The 15,785-nt window shown below is 36.1% G+C and overlaps 2 protein-coding genes across 5 annotated transcripts in view; one reads left to right on the plus strand and one right to left on the minus strand.

Moving 5' to 3' along the window:
• Positions 1 to 15,785, minus strand: part of LOC129768245 (uncharacterized) — a 524,264-nt gene that overhangs the window by 292,808 nt on the left and 215,671 nt on the right. For all 4 annotated transcript variants that reach the window (XM_055769750.1, XM_055769751.1, XM_055769748.1 and 1 more), the window contains one exon: positions 1,598 to 1,727. In XM_055769750.1, the coding sequence (XP_055625725.1) occupies positions 1,598 to 1,727 (130 nt within the window). The remainder of the gene's footprint in view (positions 1 to 1,597; positions 1,728 to 15,785) is intronic.
• LOC129768251 (uncharacterized) lies at positions 4,000 to 8,617 on the plus strand. The gene is made up of 3 exons (XM_055769763.1): positions 4,000 to 4,527; positions 6,094 to 6,177; positions 7,148 to 8,617. Exons 1-3 carry the CDS (start codon positions 4,405 to 4,407, stop codon positions 7,259 to 7,261), a joined length of 321 nt encoding a protein of 106 aa, XP_055625738.1. The 5' UTR covers positions 4,000 to 4,404; the 3' UTR covers positions 7,262 to 8,617.

The following is a 15,785-nucleotide window of genomic DNA, read 5'->3' on the forward strand; positions in this document are numbered from 1 at the left end:
ATCTTGATGAGCTTTCATTTCTTATAAAAATATGAGATGAATAGGGTTTGTCGACGGTCATTCACCTCAGTTCGTCTAATGTTACAAACAAGCAAATCATGCGCTCGAATGCTCCATTATCTGAAGTATTGTTTGTTTGATAGCAGACACCACTTTTCTTGTGCCGGAATCAACAAAGATTTATTCCAACAGTTCATGCCAACCCACCAAGGGATACTCGATCTGTCCGTCGGGTCTCTTAGCTTGTTACTCGCAGGTGCATCCCGGTATATTATTTAGAAATCGCCACACAGTTAAGGAATCAAATTTTCGGTAAACGAATGGTCCAATGTATGAATGTTACGTTCAAAAAAGTTTTCCTATACGTGAAATTGTGTAAATCCTCGCCCGCAAATGGCACATCAAGCCATGGTACGAAACAAAACCCGCCCGAATCCAATTTATTCCCGCTTAGACGCGCGTCTCCATTTAATGTGTGAAACCATCAGAAAGCCACCCACCCGGACTGGGTGTCGGCTTTGTTGGTTCTGGCCAGGAAGCACTGCCGGGGCCTAGTTTATCAGCATCATCTTATCGGTAATAGCATTTTTGCTCTCGGTTATTCCACCAGCTTTTACTTGGTTGGCCATAAATCGTCATTACCGGAGCCGGCGAATAAATAGTCCTGTCAACAGTTAGCTCTGGCACACGATCTGGGCTTCCGTAGACGGCTGCTTTGTGCGACCGCACCACCACTTCGTGTGGGCTACGGACCCAAAGGCGGCACGATGGCCGTGGGTGTTGTGGGAGACGATTTTAAGACGATTAGCTTGGCATTGACGTCGGCGTGTATTTACTCTCCTACCCAGGCTCCTAGGGGAACCGAAATAAGTAATTGCTTCATCAAACAGCAGAGCATGATTTTCGGGGCCTGATGATTGGCTATTGAGTAAACATAGCTTCCGGAGCTGGACCTAGAGGGACCGGATACTTGAAATAAGTTACTCCCGGGAGTGTTTTAGCGTCGACACTCTATTCGATGGCAAACAAAAGTTAAGTTATGTTAAGGACAATAAATACAAATTTGATTAATTAGGTTTGATTGATTAAACGATTGCGAGGCGCTAGATTATATATTTCCGTCAGATTGGTCAAAACTGTTCTTCAATCCGAACCATGTTCTGATGATAATTTGGGTAAAATTTTGATCTTAATCAAGGCAAAACACTGACAATGTAAACCCACCTAATCCACAACATGCGCAACATGTGTTCACCCATCAACAGGTCAACATCCACTGAAAAAACATTACATTGTTGATCCACATCGAGGAAGGTGTTTCCACAATTTTCCCCACTTTTGAGCGGGGTTTTCAGAGAGCGAGAGAGTGGGAGCTTTCGTCACTCGCTCTCACGTCGCTTCACCTTCGAGGTGTGGAAAATGAATGCCTTTCACAGAGCACGTGGTCATGACCCCTTCTGCGACGAATCTCTCAGCAAGAGATTGGCTGAAATCGAGCATCGAAAGCTTCGTCGTTCTTCCGAAAGCTTTAGTCCTTCTTCGCTATAATATCCGAATTTATGGCAGAAAAGCGTGAAAAGTTGTTGCGAAAACTTACCCATATCATCAATGATAGGAGCCATCCGCAGGGTTATCCCTACTAGGAGTAGGCACATTATCAGCAGTAGGCAGGCGGTTGCAATAATCGTCCAACGTGCGCGCTGTGGAAGATCATCGGGATCTATAACCTGTGGAAAGGGGACGCGATTATTCTCTGATTTCAGATTATTCTGATGTGTTAAAGTAAAGATATTTGCGAGATAAATTTATTTTGTTTTGATATGGGATATCCCGACTATGAGAACCATGTAGGAAACGTCGTCTCTATCGGGAAAAAAGGCTCTTTCGAGTTTTTAGGAAATAAGCAAGAATATGAGTGCAAAACTTATGGACCATGTTTGAGATGCACAAAGAAGCGCAAAATGAGAATTACGTTGTGTATGGTGCTACGGTAATGCTACTGGGGTGTTTTTCTTCATTAAAATCAAAACACAATATTCTTGTGAAAATAATTCCTAACACTTTTGTAATAGAGTAAGTTTTGATTTTGGAACGTAAATAGATCAATTCACTCATCAGACTGTGTGGCGCTTCACTGACACGAGTCATAGAATATATTTGAACAAAATAACAATTCAATACTGAAGTAAAATGTATGAACATTCCGATGAATAATTGCAAATATAAGTATATATAGTAGGTGTATTCACAGGTGAAGTAAAATTCTGATTATACGCGAGCGTATAGCAAATTTATAACACATGGGGAATTGGGGCTCTTTTGGAAGTGTATTTCCACTTATACTTTAGCCACTGATACTGAATGAATGTTCCAGGGCATAAAAATAGCAAGGAAAGAATTGCGATCTTGCCTTGTAGCAACGCCACGGGAAGTCACAAATTAAAACTTTTGTAATCAGTAAATTCAAGAAACCATGGTGTTTGAGGAGAACAAATCAGACTATCTAACAGTTGATTATAGTTGATAATTCCTTAATATTTTCCTTCTTTGATCGTTTTTTTTTTCACGTATTCACGTTGGAGAACTTTAACCCTTCTCTTCGTTGCCCGAGGCATTTTGATTGAATATAATACTTTTCCGTTTACTATTTTTGACAGCAGAGGCAGCCGTAGCAGTGTTCCGAGCTCTGCAATAAAATTTTTTCAACCAATGTAAATGTTGCTAAAACTTACATTATAAACCAATTAAACGTAAAAATAATAATTGTACTGATATTAACTCAATTTTATTTTATTGATTTTCATGACATGAAAAGCTATGACTCAGGAATCACATTTTATTGAGTGGTTTTTATAGCTGTTTCGATGATATTGTCTGGCATCAGTGTCAAAAAAATAACGATGCTTTCACCAATATAAACAGAACCATTGAATTGAAAACCAATTGAAAAATGAAAATTTAACTTTTTGAGCACTAGTTTCTCGAGTTTTCCGACGTTTTTCATTATACATTGTGACGGCAGATGAAAGTTGATTTCCGTTCTGAATCATATTCCGGACAACATCATTTTTCAAAAACTTTGTTCTAATATCTTGAAATGTTTAATGCTCTGATGATATAACTATAAAATTAATATCACAATTGCCTCTTTAGAGTAATCCCTTGGTTTCGCTATCATATCAGATGAGAACTACATTCGAATTATAACATAATCGGCAAAAATCTGACAACACAACTCATTATCGTTTGTGTTTGACGTTTGCTTAGCGTGAGCACGTAGAATTTACCCGTTCATTTTCCGTTCATGTCCGAAATTTGTATTCAATCTGTCCGAAATTTGATTTTTTTTATAAATAGTGTCCGAAGTTTGATTCTTATTCGCTTTTTTTGAAAAGCATTTTATTCGATGATTTTTTTTATGTTTTCAATCAAATAGGTACCAAAGTAGAAAACTTAATAGCATATTGAACTAATCTTTTGTAAATATCAACCAAATAATACCTTTGCATACAGTTTAGATCTGTTTTCTGCCTCATATGCCTTAAGCGTCCGAAATATGATTCAGAACGGCATCTTGTGAGTAATCGATTAGAGTTTGGCTGATAGTCCTTGATGGAAAGTGTGCGAAAACGATCGTTTTCTACACACTGTTTCGTAAAATTATTGACTTTTTTTGCATATTGTGCGAAGGGTGAGGGAGGGAGATGAAATAAATGAACGCCATTAAGGCAGCCATTTGTGGCTTCCTTCCATCTTCACCTTGAACTCATAATAATTGCCAAACCCGATCGTAAAGTAGACAAAATTTTGAGCTAATATGCAAACACTAATAATATATGAACAATATATATATATATATATATATATATATATATATATATATATATATATATATATATATATATATATATATATATATATATCCACGCCACACGATGTGAACCAAAGTGTCATCGAACGAACGAGCGTTGACACACATTCTAACAAGCTGACCACGCACCAACAACGACACCCGGAATGCACGCAATAAGAAACAGCTTAACAGGCAGTTAGGAAACCATAATAATCAGACCTCTGTGTAAATAGGCAATAAAGTAAACTTTCAGTCGTCATCGACCCTCCAATTCGTTCAGTGGCTTACGTTATTATTCCGAAATTCATTTAACTTGTTAACTGGCGCAGTCGGTAGTCCCAGGGTGTGTTATTTCGAAGTTTTCAAAGTGTTATTAAAATCAAGTTGGTGGTACGTGAAAAATAAATTAGCGGAATTCAATTTTTCAGTTAACGCCGCGATCATAATCATCACCGCGAAACCTTTCAGATACTACCACCCTGGAGACGGAGAACCTTCGGTTAAGTGTAAAGTAGACAAAATATATATAACATTACAATTGTGTCGGAAAAATGGAAGCAGAAAATTTAATGCAACAAGTGCGTGAATTATACGAAAAGCTCCAGCAACGAGAGGAGAGGCAAATCAGCCAGCTACAGGCTCCGTGTACAAAATTGGACGCTCTGGCAGAACAGGTGAGTAAAATCGCTTTAACAATAGGTTTAAAGGAGGAATATGAGACCGCATCCCAATTGGGGGAAACACAATATGCTGCGGAAACGCTTGAATCAAGCGGCCGTCATCAGGCGCCCGTTGATAGAATTAGTTTTCACGATGATTTTTCAAGTGGGAGAATACCAGACCTGATAAAGGGTCTTCCCTCATTCGATGGTAATCCAAAGCAATTGAACCTTTGGATTGCCTCAGTAGACAGAGTTTTAGAGTATTTCAAACATCTAAAACACTTTGACTTTTACCCATTATGAATTTGTACGTATGCCTTTTGGACTAAAAAATGCACCCTCGACATTCCAGCGGGTCATGGATAATATTCTTCGGAAACATATCGGTATATGTTGTCTCGTTTATATGGACGACATTATCGTGTTCTCAACAAGCCTTCAAGAACATTTGATAAATCTCACGAACGTTTTTCAAACATTACAAAAACACAATATGAAGGTGCAACTCAACAAATGTCAGTTTCTCCGTAAAGAGGTTTCCTTTCTAGGTCATGTGGTTACTCCCGATGGTGTAAAACCCAATCCGGATAAAATTAGGGTAATTCAGGAATGGCCACTGCCCAAAAATGAGAAACAGCTCAAATCCTTCCTAGGAGTACTAGGATATTACAGAAAATTCATAACAGATTTCGCACGTATAGCGAAACCCTTAACTCAACAGCTTAGAAAAGGCGAAACTATAAAACATAGTAATGATTTTATTTCAGCATTTCAAAAATGTAAAGAAATTCTCAGTAGTAGTCAAATCCTAAAATATCCCGAGTTTGAAAAGCCTTTTATATTAACAACAGACGCCTCCAAATACGCTTTAGGAGCTGTACTTTCACAGGGTCCTGTGGGCAAAGATCATCCAATAGCCTTTGCTTCTAGAACTTTGGCAAAAAGCGAAGAAAATTATTCCACTATTGAGAAGGAACTTTTGGCTATCGATTGGGCATGTAAACATTTTCGTCCATATTTGTTTGGCCGTAGATTCATTCTTTATACTGACCACAAACCTTTAACTTTTGCTTTAAATCTTAAAGATCCCCATAACAAATTACTACGTTGGAAGCTTCGTTTAGAAGAATTTGACTATGAAATCCGTCATAGACCAGGAAAGCAAAATGTAGTTGCCGATGGACTATCGCGGATAAACAGTGATACAAATTACAACGAACAGTTTGATGAATCCTCGGATGACAATTCAACCCATTCTACAGACGCTGACGATAGTGATCTTATCAAAATTACAAAACTTCCACTAAATTATTTCAAAAACCAGATAGTTCTAAAAATTGGACAACAAGAGGATAACGTATCTGAGCTAATTTTTCCAGGAGTCTATAGAACAACGATTTCACGGCCGGACTACGATTCTAGAACTGCTATCACGATTTTTCAAGAATACATGCACCATAAAAAAAAACAGGTATATTGTGTCCCGAAAGTGTTGTTAGTACCTTACAAGAGATATATAAAAATCATTTTTCACGTAATAAACTTTTCAAAGTTGTATTAACTAAATCTATTCTACAGGACGTGCTAACTAACGAGGATCAAAACAGGATCATAGAAGAGACACATCAGAGAGCACATCGAGGGGCAGATGAGAACTATGCGGTAATCCTTAAAAATTATTATTTTCCACAAATTCGAAAAAAGATTCAGACATACATAAATCTCTGCTCCACTTGTCTAGAGAACAAGTACGAAAGAAACCCATATAAAATAAAACTTTCTAGTACTCCCATTCCTAAAAAACCATTGGATATACTTCATCTTGACATTTTTATTTCCTCCCCCGATCTGTTTTTGTCCGCTGTGGATAAACTATCTCGCTTTGCTATGCTTATCCCTATAAAATCAAGATCGATTATAGACGTCAAACGTGGCCTCATTAAACTAATTTCAACATACGGTACCCCAAAAATGATTGTTTGCGACAATTAAGTCGCTTTTAAATCAATTGAAGTGAGAGCATTACTACAAAGACTCGAAGTAGATATGTATTTCACACCCTCCAATCACAGTGAAATGAACGGAATCGTAGAACGTTTTCATTCAACGCTCAATGAGATTTTTCTCTGCGTACGGCCAAAATATCCTGATCTAACTAGCAAAGAAATCTACAAAATATCCACGACACTATATAACGCAACAATTCACAGTGCAACAAAATTAAAACCAATAGAAATTTTCTACGGAATAAAAGATGGACAAGAGAGACCCCTTAATCTTGAAACAATTCTCGAGAATAGAAATCAAATATTTGATGAAATAACTGAGAAATTAGAGGCTTATCAGAATAAAACTAATGAAGCTCATAACAAAAAGAGAGTTGGAGAACCATATTTAGTAGAAAACGAGACTGTTTATAGCAAAGTTCAAGGTATAAAAGAAAAGAAGAAACCAAAGTTCAAAAGGCAGAATGTCAGACATAATCGAAGAAAAACATTTATTGACCATAGGAACAAAAAACTACATAAATCAAAAATTAAACGGAAAAGAAAATTGTAAAACTTTTTTTTTAATTAAACATTTTGCAAATTAATATGCACTTCTAACATGAGGTACTATCCTTTAATTTCAGAAATTCAAAATATGTTGGTTCTTGTTCATCAGCCTATTGGCCAAATTCATCCCAATTACACATACAAAATCTGTACGAAAATCCCCTATTGATAACCAGCGAGAAATTGTGTAGGGTGCAGACAGGGAATATCAAGATCATCCATCCGATTGATATGTATGAAATAGAACGAACTGTTAATTTATTAACAAGCTTATCTTACACAAAATTTGAAGAAAAAAATCCATTAACAAACATTATAAAATATAGGATAAAAAAAATTGTACACAAATTTCTATCACATCAAACCGCAGAATCATAGTAGACAGAAACGATGGGACAGCTTAGGATATGGGTGGAAGTGGATCGCAGGATCACCGGACGCTCAGGATTTGCGAATAATTAACTCAACAATGAACGACCTGATTGAACAAAACAACCAGCAATATCAAGTTAACGTCCAGATCAATGAACGAATCAAATCACTAACGAATGCAGTAAATCAAATTACATCTAATCTACATACAGAAAAGATCATTTTGGATGAATTGAAGGTGATCACTATCATTTTGAACATCGACATAATAAACACCCTGTTGGAAGACATTCAAGAAGCAATTATTTTACCAAAAACATCAGCGATTAACGGACGAATGCTCTCTATCCATGAAATATCCGTGATAAGAACCCTGCTCCAAAATCAAGGCATAGAAATACAGTTACCTGACGAAGCTCTTCAATTTGTAACACCCAAGATAGTCGTCAACAAAGAGATGCTGTTATACATCTTGAGTGTACCTCAGCTACAAAACAGAACGTCTACTGTCATTAGAATTTATCCATTGATACAAAGAAACCAGATGATACGAAATACTCCAACGCACCTTATAAAAAACGAGAATACCCTTTATACCACCACGAATCCTGAAGATTATGTACAAAGGTCATCGAATTTAAAGGAATTTACAGATAAATGCGTTGTTTCACTGATTTTCGGTAGGAAAACAGAATGTGTTTCCGAGACACAAAATAAAACTTTACAAAACCTCATTTCTGAAAACAACCTTCTCATTCGCAACGCAAAAAATCAAACTTTAATATCAACATGTGGACCAGATAATCGAACATTGGAAGGAAACTTTCTAATCAACTTCGACAACTGCACAATATTCTTCAATGAAGAAAAATTTTACAGCAGTGAATATACTGCCAAGCTAGATATAATCCAGGGAGCAATGCATAATGTCAAAGTATACTGGAAACTTCAGAAAATTTACGATATCGCACACGTAAATAATCAAACTATCAGCAACAGAGAAACATTGAAACATGTCTACCTCAGGCAAAACGAATTTGACTTGAAACTTTGGGGAATCTTCGGAGGATTGTCAACCGTCTCCATGATCATTGTTGCTTATAGCAGCGTCATCGTATTCAGGACCTACAACCTTTGTTTTTGGATGAGAGCAGGAAAACGTCGTATAAAAACTCAACGAGATTCCGAAAAGGGATATATATATATATATATCGGATATATATATATATATATATATATATATATATATATATATATATATATATATATATATATATATATATATATACACAGATGGACATAAATATTCGGCATATGCATGAATCTACCACGAATGTTTTTTTACTAAGCGATATTATTCCAATCCACTTCCGAAGGTTATTCAAGTGAAACAATATAGTCTTATTATAAATTTACTTTATTGGGAAATCAAAACAATGAAAACAATTAGCTTATTTTACAAAAATCATAACTTTATCTTCAAATTCAGCTGGACAAAAGTATTCGGCACTTAGAACATTTCTCCAAAAAAACATTTCTGAACAAATTATTTAGACATTTAATATCTTGTGTTTAATCCTTTCTGTGCAATGACCTCTTTCAATCGATTTGTCATTGAGTGTACCAGCTTCTCGCATACTTTAGGCTCGATCTTATACCATTCTTCACGAAAAATATCTTTCAGCTGCTTTTGTGATGTTACATGATGTTCACGTACACGTCGATCTAGAACATCCCACAAAAGCTCTATGGGATTCATATCCGGTGATTGGGGTTGCGTTTTGTACTGATAGGGTGTATTATATAGCAGCCAGAGGCATACCGCTTCCGCAGTATGTTTAGGGTCGTTGTCTTGTTAGAAGTAGAAATTGCTCTCTATACCCAACTTTTCAGCACTTTTCTTCATATTTTCTTTCAAAATATTTGAATATTGCTCCTTTTTCATGATACCATCTACATATACCAATTGCCCGACAACGGATGCTGCCATAAGGCCCCAGACCATGACTGATGCACCTCCTTTTTCACGATAGCTTGAACATTTTTCTTCTGCAGCTCAGTATCCGGTTTTCGCCATACCAATACCCTTCCATCTGATTTGTAAACATTGAATTTGCGCTCATCGGAAAACAACACATTGTTCCAGAAACTAATCGGGTGATTTTGGTAATCTTTCGCAAAGTTCAACCTTTTAGTCTGATTAACTTTGCTAATAAGAGGCTTCTTACGACAAACACGGGCTTTATATTGGGCATTATTCAACACTTTGCGCACCGTTCTGGAAAAAAACATCTTGTCCACTGAACTTATTATTTTTCGCTTTTCTCTATCCGTTAACTTGCAAGGACTTCCCGTCCTAGGTTTTTTGTCGAAGTTATCGCTGTTCTTATAACGATTTATAATATCCTGTATCGTTGTTCTTGACCTACCAACACTCCTAGCTATTTCGGAAACTGTGTTATTCATTTTGAACAAATTCAAAACAATTTTCCTTTTCTCCATCGTAGTTTCCTTACCTTTCCAGCCCATTTTGTTACCACGGAATAAAAATTATACGAACGCAGCCGATTTTTATTAAAAATATACAAAAGTGATTAAATGTGTCAGGTTCATTCATTAACAGTGTTTCCAGATCTTTAGGGATCGATAAATTAACATTTTTTTCAAGGTGACGAATACTTCTGTCCAATTATAAATGTGGAACTCGGCCTTTTTCTTTCCTGTAATTTATTAAAGCAGGGTAAATCATTGAAAACTTCTACTGCCTAGATAGAGTACACTTCACAGAATCTACTGCACCTGCACAGTTGAGTTTATTTTTTGTGTATGTGATACAAATGCGATAAATTAATTCATGACGAATACTTATGTCCACCAGTGTATATATATGGATTTCTATCTGTCTGTCTTATTTTTATGGACTCGAAAACTACTGAACCGATCAACATGAAAATAGGTATAGGTTTTAGGATGCAATAAATGTTTCTATGGTGGTCCGACCATACAAATGAAAAACAAACTTCTGCATAACTCGAAAACTAATCAATCAAATGGAGCCAAATTTGGAATGTGAAGATTTTTGAATATGAGAAATGTTTCTATGATGGTATGACACCCCTCCCTCCCATGAAATGGAGAGGGGGTCCCGTAAAAATAATACACATATTTCATCCAAACATATTCCAATCAAAGATGACAATTGATTTTTTTAATGTGATAAAACGCACTCCTATATCTTCTTCTATCCATATAAATAAAAATGGATCACTGAATGTGTTGATAAGAGCAAAACTCGAGAAAGGAATTGTCAGATTTAGGGCTGTCTTTATTCTATCATATTTTTTGTATCAAACATTTATTCCATGTAACGGAGAAACATGTTATTTGCAAGTGTTTGAAAAATCTTGAACGAGGATTGTGTCTGAAAATAATCTGATATTCCAATGACAAGTTTTGGTAGAAGTACTAGGAATTTCATAGTAAAAGGTAATTTTAAAGCGTAGATTAGACAAATGAATAGTTCTGCGATTAGACCTATGAACGTGCACTTCGTAAAAAGCGTAATAACGAAAAATAAATGTTGGGCGAACGAAGTTTGCCGGGTCAGCTAGTGTCAAAGTGCGAGAAACAACTGTTGCCGAGAAGCAACAATAGAAAGAATGAAACGCATAATGTCAATTGATGTGCGAGTCTGAAGAGATTTTCAAAGTTTCTGCTGCTTAGTTCGAGTATTGAAAAATGATATACTAGAATTATTTTTTGAATTAGTAATTGTTGATCATAGCAGCTAACTATAGCAACAACGCTGTTATTACCACAGTAACATATTGTTGATTCGCCAGAGCTAATACATTTTCTCATAAGTCGTTTGAACCTCAAGCAGTCAGGACGTATTTATGTTCCATAATCCGAGAGTCAACGCATAACTTCCAATAGTAATATTATAGTATATTATCAGTGTTGTTATATGCGTGTTGTGTCAAAATGAGGCGTGTTCGTAGAGATAGGTATATAAGACATTTCTGTAAACCTAGTGTTAACACTTTGCGGGCCGCTCACGAGTTTTGTCGTGTTTCGCGTTCCGTCTGTTACGGATGGATCACGAAATAACCGGTATTTTCTACGCTTGATGGTTAAATCCTTCGATTGGCAAGAATCTTACAAGTCCTATCGATGGTTCGGCTTCGTCTCATCCACACCGAAGGAAACGATCTCATTCGTGGAACCCGAACAAATGAAGCGTACAAGTTTGCCCTAAAACGTGCGGTCCATAATGTGTAAAGAAAAATCCGATTTTTTTGACGTAGGACTACGCCTTTCATTTCTATACCTGGGTGTAAAATCAAAGTATCGAAAACGAAAGCGTTACGCCGGAGACCGAGATTTTGAGCGTTAATAGCTCCTAAAAAACTGAACGAAATGGTATGATAAACACTTCATTCGAAAGATAAAATGTCTACGCGTTCTATACTTGTTACCGTTTTGATCCAAAAACTTGTTTCGATAGCCTTAAAATTGCTTTCAAAACAGGCTATTGAAATCACCAATCGGTATATAAGCGAGCGCCGCTCGGAAATCCACTCAGTTCTAATTGAACAGCGATTGGAGCATGTTGTCGCTGTTGTGGTGAAGCTCTTCATTTATCATGAAAGCGCGGATGAACGGTGTCACCAAGAGCCTGTTTGTGCACCTTAGGCCAGAAGGGAATCCATCAGGAGGAGAGTGATGCCACAAACGGTTCCCCGGGAAGATCTCGAAGCAGCCGCTACACACACATATACACGCGCAGAATTCTTTCCGTTTGGATGCCATTCAGCATCGAGAAAGATCCGGAAAATAATCTGCCAGTTCCTCTGAGAATTTAAAAATACATTCATGTGAAAGAGCTTATTTTAATGTTTTCTATCCATTTAACACTGTGACCAAATATGTTTCAATCAAGTGCTATTAACAGGTGGTTATCGAGTTAGCATTAACCATTAACTGGTGGGCTTCCAGTATCGAGGGAAATGTGGAAATATCTAATCGTTACTGAAAATAATCTGCCAGTTCCTCTTGGAATTTAAAAATACATACATGTGAAAGAGTTTATTTTAATGTTTTCTATCCATAAAATATCCATGTAATACATTTGGTTTTGTGATTTGTCAATCAAGTGCAGTTAACAGGAAAGCTTCTGAAGATTATTCTTCAGAACAAGGTTTTTCGTATCCTATATTGGATGCATAAAACCTTGTGCCTCCAAGGTGTAACGCTCTCGTTTTCGAAGTCCCCCAAATATTCATTCATTCATTCATTCAGAATGGATTTAGATTCAACTTCAAACAAATGATCTCTAAATCAACGATAGTCCTACGTCCCCCTTGCGGTTACACCATCGATATAACCCACTTCCTGTTCTTTCATTTTTCCCTGTATCCAGTATTATTTCTACGCTGAAAAAATTAGAAAATCATCATTTTAGATTGTTTCATCCATAACATATGGAGAATGGCTTGGAAGAAGTGTTTCAATTTACATTTTTTACTAGGTAAACGATGGGCGCCATAGGTTGCACTTCAAATTATGATTTCATCGACATTATCCACATCTTGAAAATTTCGAAGATTATCTATGACTTTGGTCGCGTTAAAACCGTTGTAAATATACAAAAATCAAATATATCTACCATTTATGGACGTTATTTAATGGTTCAAATGAATTCCATAGGAATTTATAAAAATAATCACGACCGAATCTCGCTTACAAACATTATCACTTTTGTGGTTCTGAGCTCTAATGTAGATGTCACATGATCTGATGCTGCTTTGCGTAGATTCGTCAATTGTCAGCTAGGTGTCGTGAGGATGGGATTGTAAAAATTACATTGGTTTTTATAATTCATTACCGTGGGAGAGCTTGCGTGAAATTAAAAATGTTTCTGGGCTTATTGGTGGTTGGTGACTTTACGATCGATAATTCAATATTCAAGCATTCGAGTTAGAAGTGACGTCAAAGTGCAGCTCATTTGAAGGAGGAGAAATTTGTGTCGATGCACACAACCGATTCAGTTCGGTTCGGCGAAATATGTCGCATAGTATAATTTGTGGATTAGTTTAAGAATGATGTTTTTAGGAACGTCTTCTTCTTCTTGAATGGCGTTAACGTTCTCTGTGGAACTTTTTCCGTCTCAACGAATGCATTAACTAGCGTCATTTATTAATACTTAGTTGAGATTTCTTAAGCCAAATAACACGCCTTCAATGTATTCCGAGGGGCAAGCTCTAGAATACGCGTGACCACAGTGCAAGTCGAAGGAAATTTCTCTGACGAAAAATCCTCCGGCCAGAACGGGAATCTAACCCGAACACCCGGCATGATAATGTGAGACGCTAACCACTCGGCCACGGGTGCACTAAGGAACGTCAGAGATATCATTTTGTCAAAATAATTCTATAATTTCTATAATCAAACTATAATCAAACAATCATTCGCCAAAACAACATCCATAGTCATCCAACCAGGGTTATCATATCTACAAAATAATATGTATTTATACAGATTTTTCAGACTTTTCGAAACCAAGCATCTGTAGTTACAGATTACACATTTTTTTGGAATTCATGCAGATTTTTCAAAATAATGTTACAAAATTAATTATGGCTTGATGTCAATAATAATATTATATAGCATTATATTATATAGCATATGGTCTGAATGAGAGTCACTTTGGCACATCTAAGACGAGAAGATGCAAAAGTGTCATCTATGTCTATGTCATCGGCTAGCGTTACAATAAATAAATGACACATAACACTTATCTTTTTCTTGCCAAAGGATAATACTGTCATCAATATTCATTTTGCTTTAAAAGTTCTTATTTTAAGGATTGAAAATATTTAAATATTTAAAACAATCATCGATACGTAGGATTACGTTTTCGAAAACAGTTCAAATTACAAAAAAAAAACTAGATATCGGTCATGTCACGAAAAATCGGAGACGATCTGGCGTAGCGGTAACATCCACACTTATCACGCTAAAATTCACGAGTTCAATTCTCACTCCCGACATTCTTCCAAAATGGAAGGTAAAAGTGACGAACCCGAAACACGGTACTATTTACACGGTACCTGTTTTACACGATTTCGCTTTTACACGGTTTATAAAATTACAAATTTTTAAAAACCTAAAAAATGTATATATGTGTAGTTCATATGAAAGAAAGTAAAATAGGATCGTAGTTTTGACTACGAATGTGATTTTATGTTTGAGAACTGGCAAGTTATCAATTTTAGAGCTTTATTGGAATCTTTATGCGACATTTTTGTCAATTTTTCAAGCTCTTATAGCATCGACAAACATGAAAAGGAAAGGAAAGTTATATATTTGCTTTCGGCTGAATGCTCATGTGATACAGATGACTTTATACTAACCAGAATAAAAAGACTGGTAGCTCCTAAAAGTGGTGCTAGCTAATAAACTAATTGCAATTTAGTTTCTTGAAGAATTCTTTGTTTTATTTGTATCCAGAATTCATAATGAATTCCATAAGTAATTTTTTATAATTGTTTTACTTAAATCTTCAGTGTAAATCGAGGAATATGTGTGGGATAGGAAATGTCACGAACATTTCCCAATTTTGAGCAATTTTTTCTTAGACTTTTCATTTCATTCATGGTGCAAAAACCAATCGATTTGGACATTTCATAATATAAAATTTCCAATAATTGTATGTAAAAATTCGTTGAAAATAGAGAAAATTGGTCTAGTCCGTGGTAGGAAAACGCATTGCGGTCGTCACGTTTATAGTTATCTTTAAGCCCAAAGCGCACAAACAAATAATATAAACTCAATTCAGGGAATATTGGAATTCAAGCAATTGAAAAAACTGCTGATGCCTAATAATACTCAAGATCGTTATTATTGGGATCCATCGTTAATCGCAATCTAGTCAGGTTCAACAACGACCAAAACATTTTAGAGATTTTTAACAGAATCCTTATCTGAAGAAGCCACGTCGGTGTTGAAGTTGTAGAGAAAGAAACTACTGAACTAGACGAGAGCAGACAAATATAAATCTGAATGGAACATACTCGATTAATTTATTAAGAATGAGAAAATTCTATCGAAACCTGTCCATACCTTATGACTTCAAAGAAACTTTATGGCCATATTTCAAGTGTTGAGGGTTCTCCTATTTTTAAACTGATGCCTACTACCTACCTACCTACTTACTACTACCTACAAAACTACTTATGTAGCGCAATTGGAACAAGTAAAAAAGCAGATATCATCAACATTGCCGAATTCATAATAACTATGCAATTCAATATTACTAAAGCTAAGATCATGCTTCAAAAT

Source organism: Toxorhynchites rutilus, chromosome 2 (genome assembly GCF_029784135.1).
Source record: "Toxorhynchites rutilus septentrionalis strain SRP chromosome 2, ASM2978413v1, whole genome shotgun sequence".
Classification (NCBI taxonomy): Eukaryota; Metazoa; Arthropoda; class Insecta; order Diptera; family Culicidae; genus Toxorhynchites; species Toxorhynchites rutilus.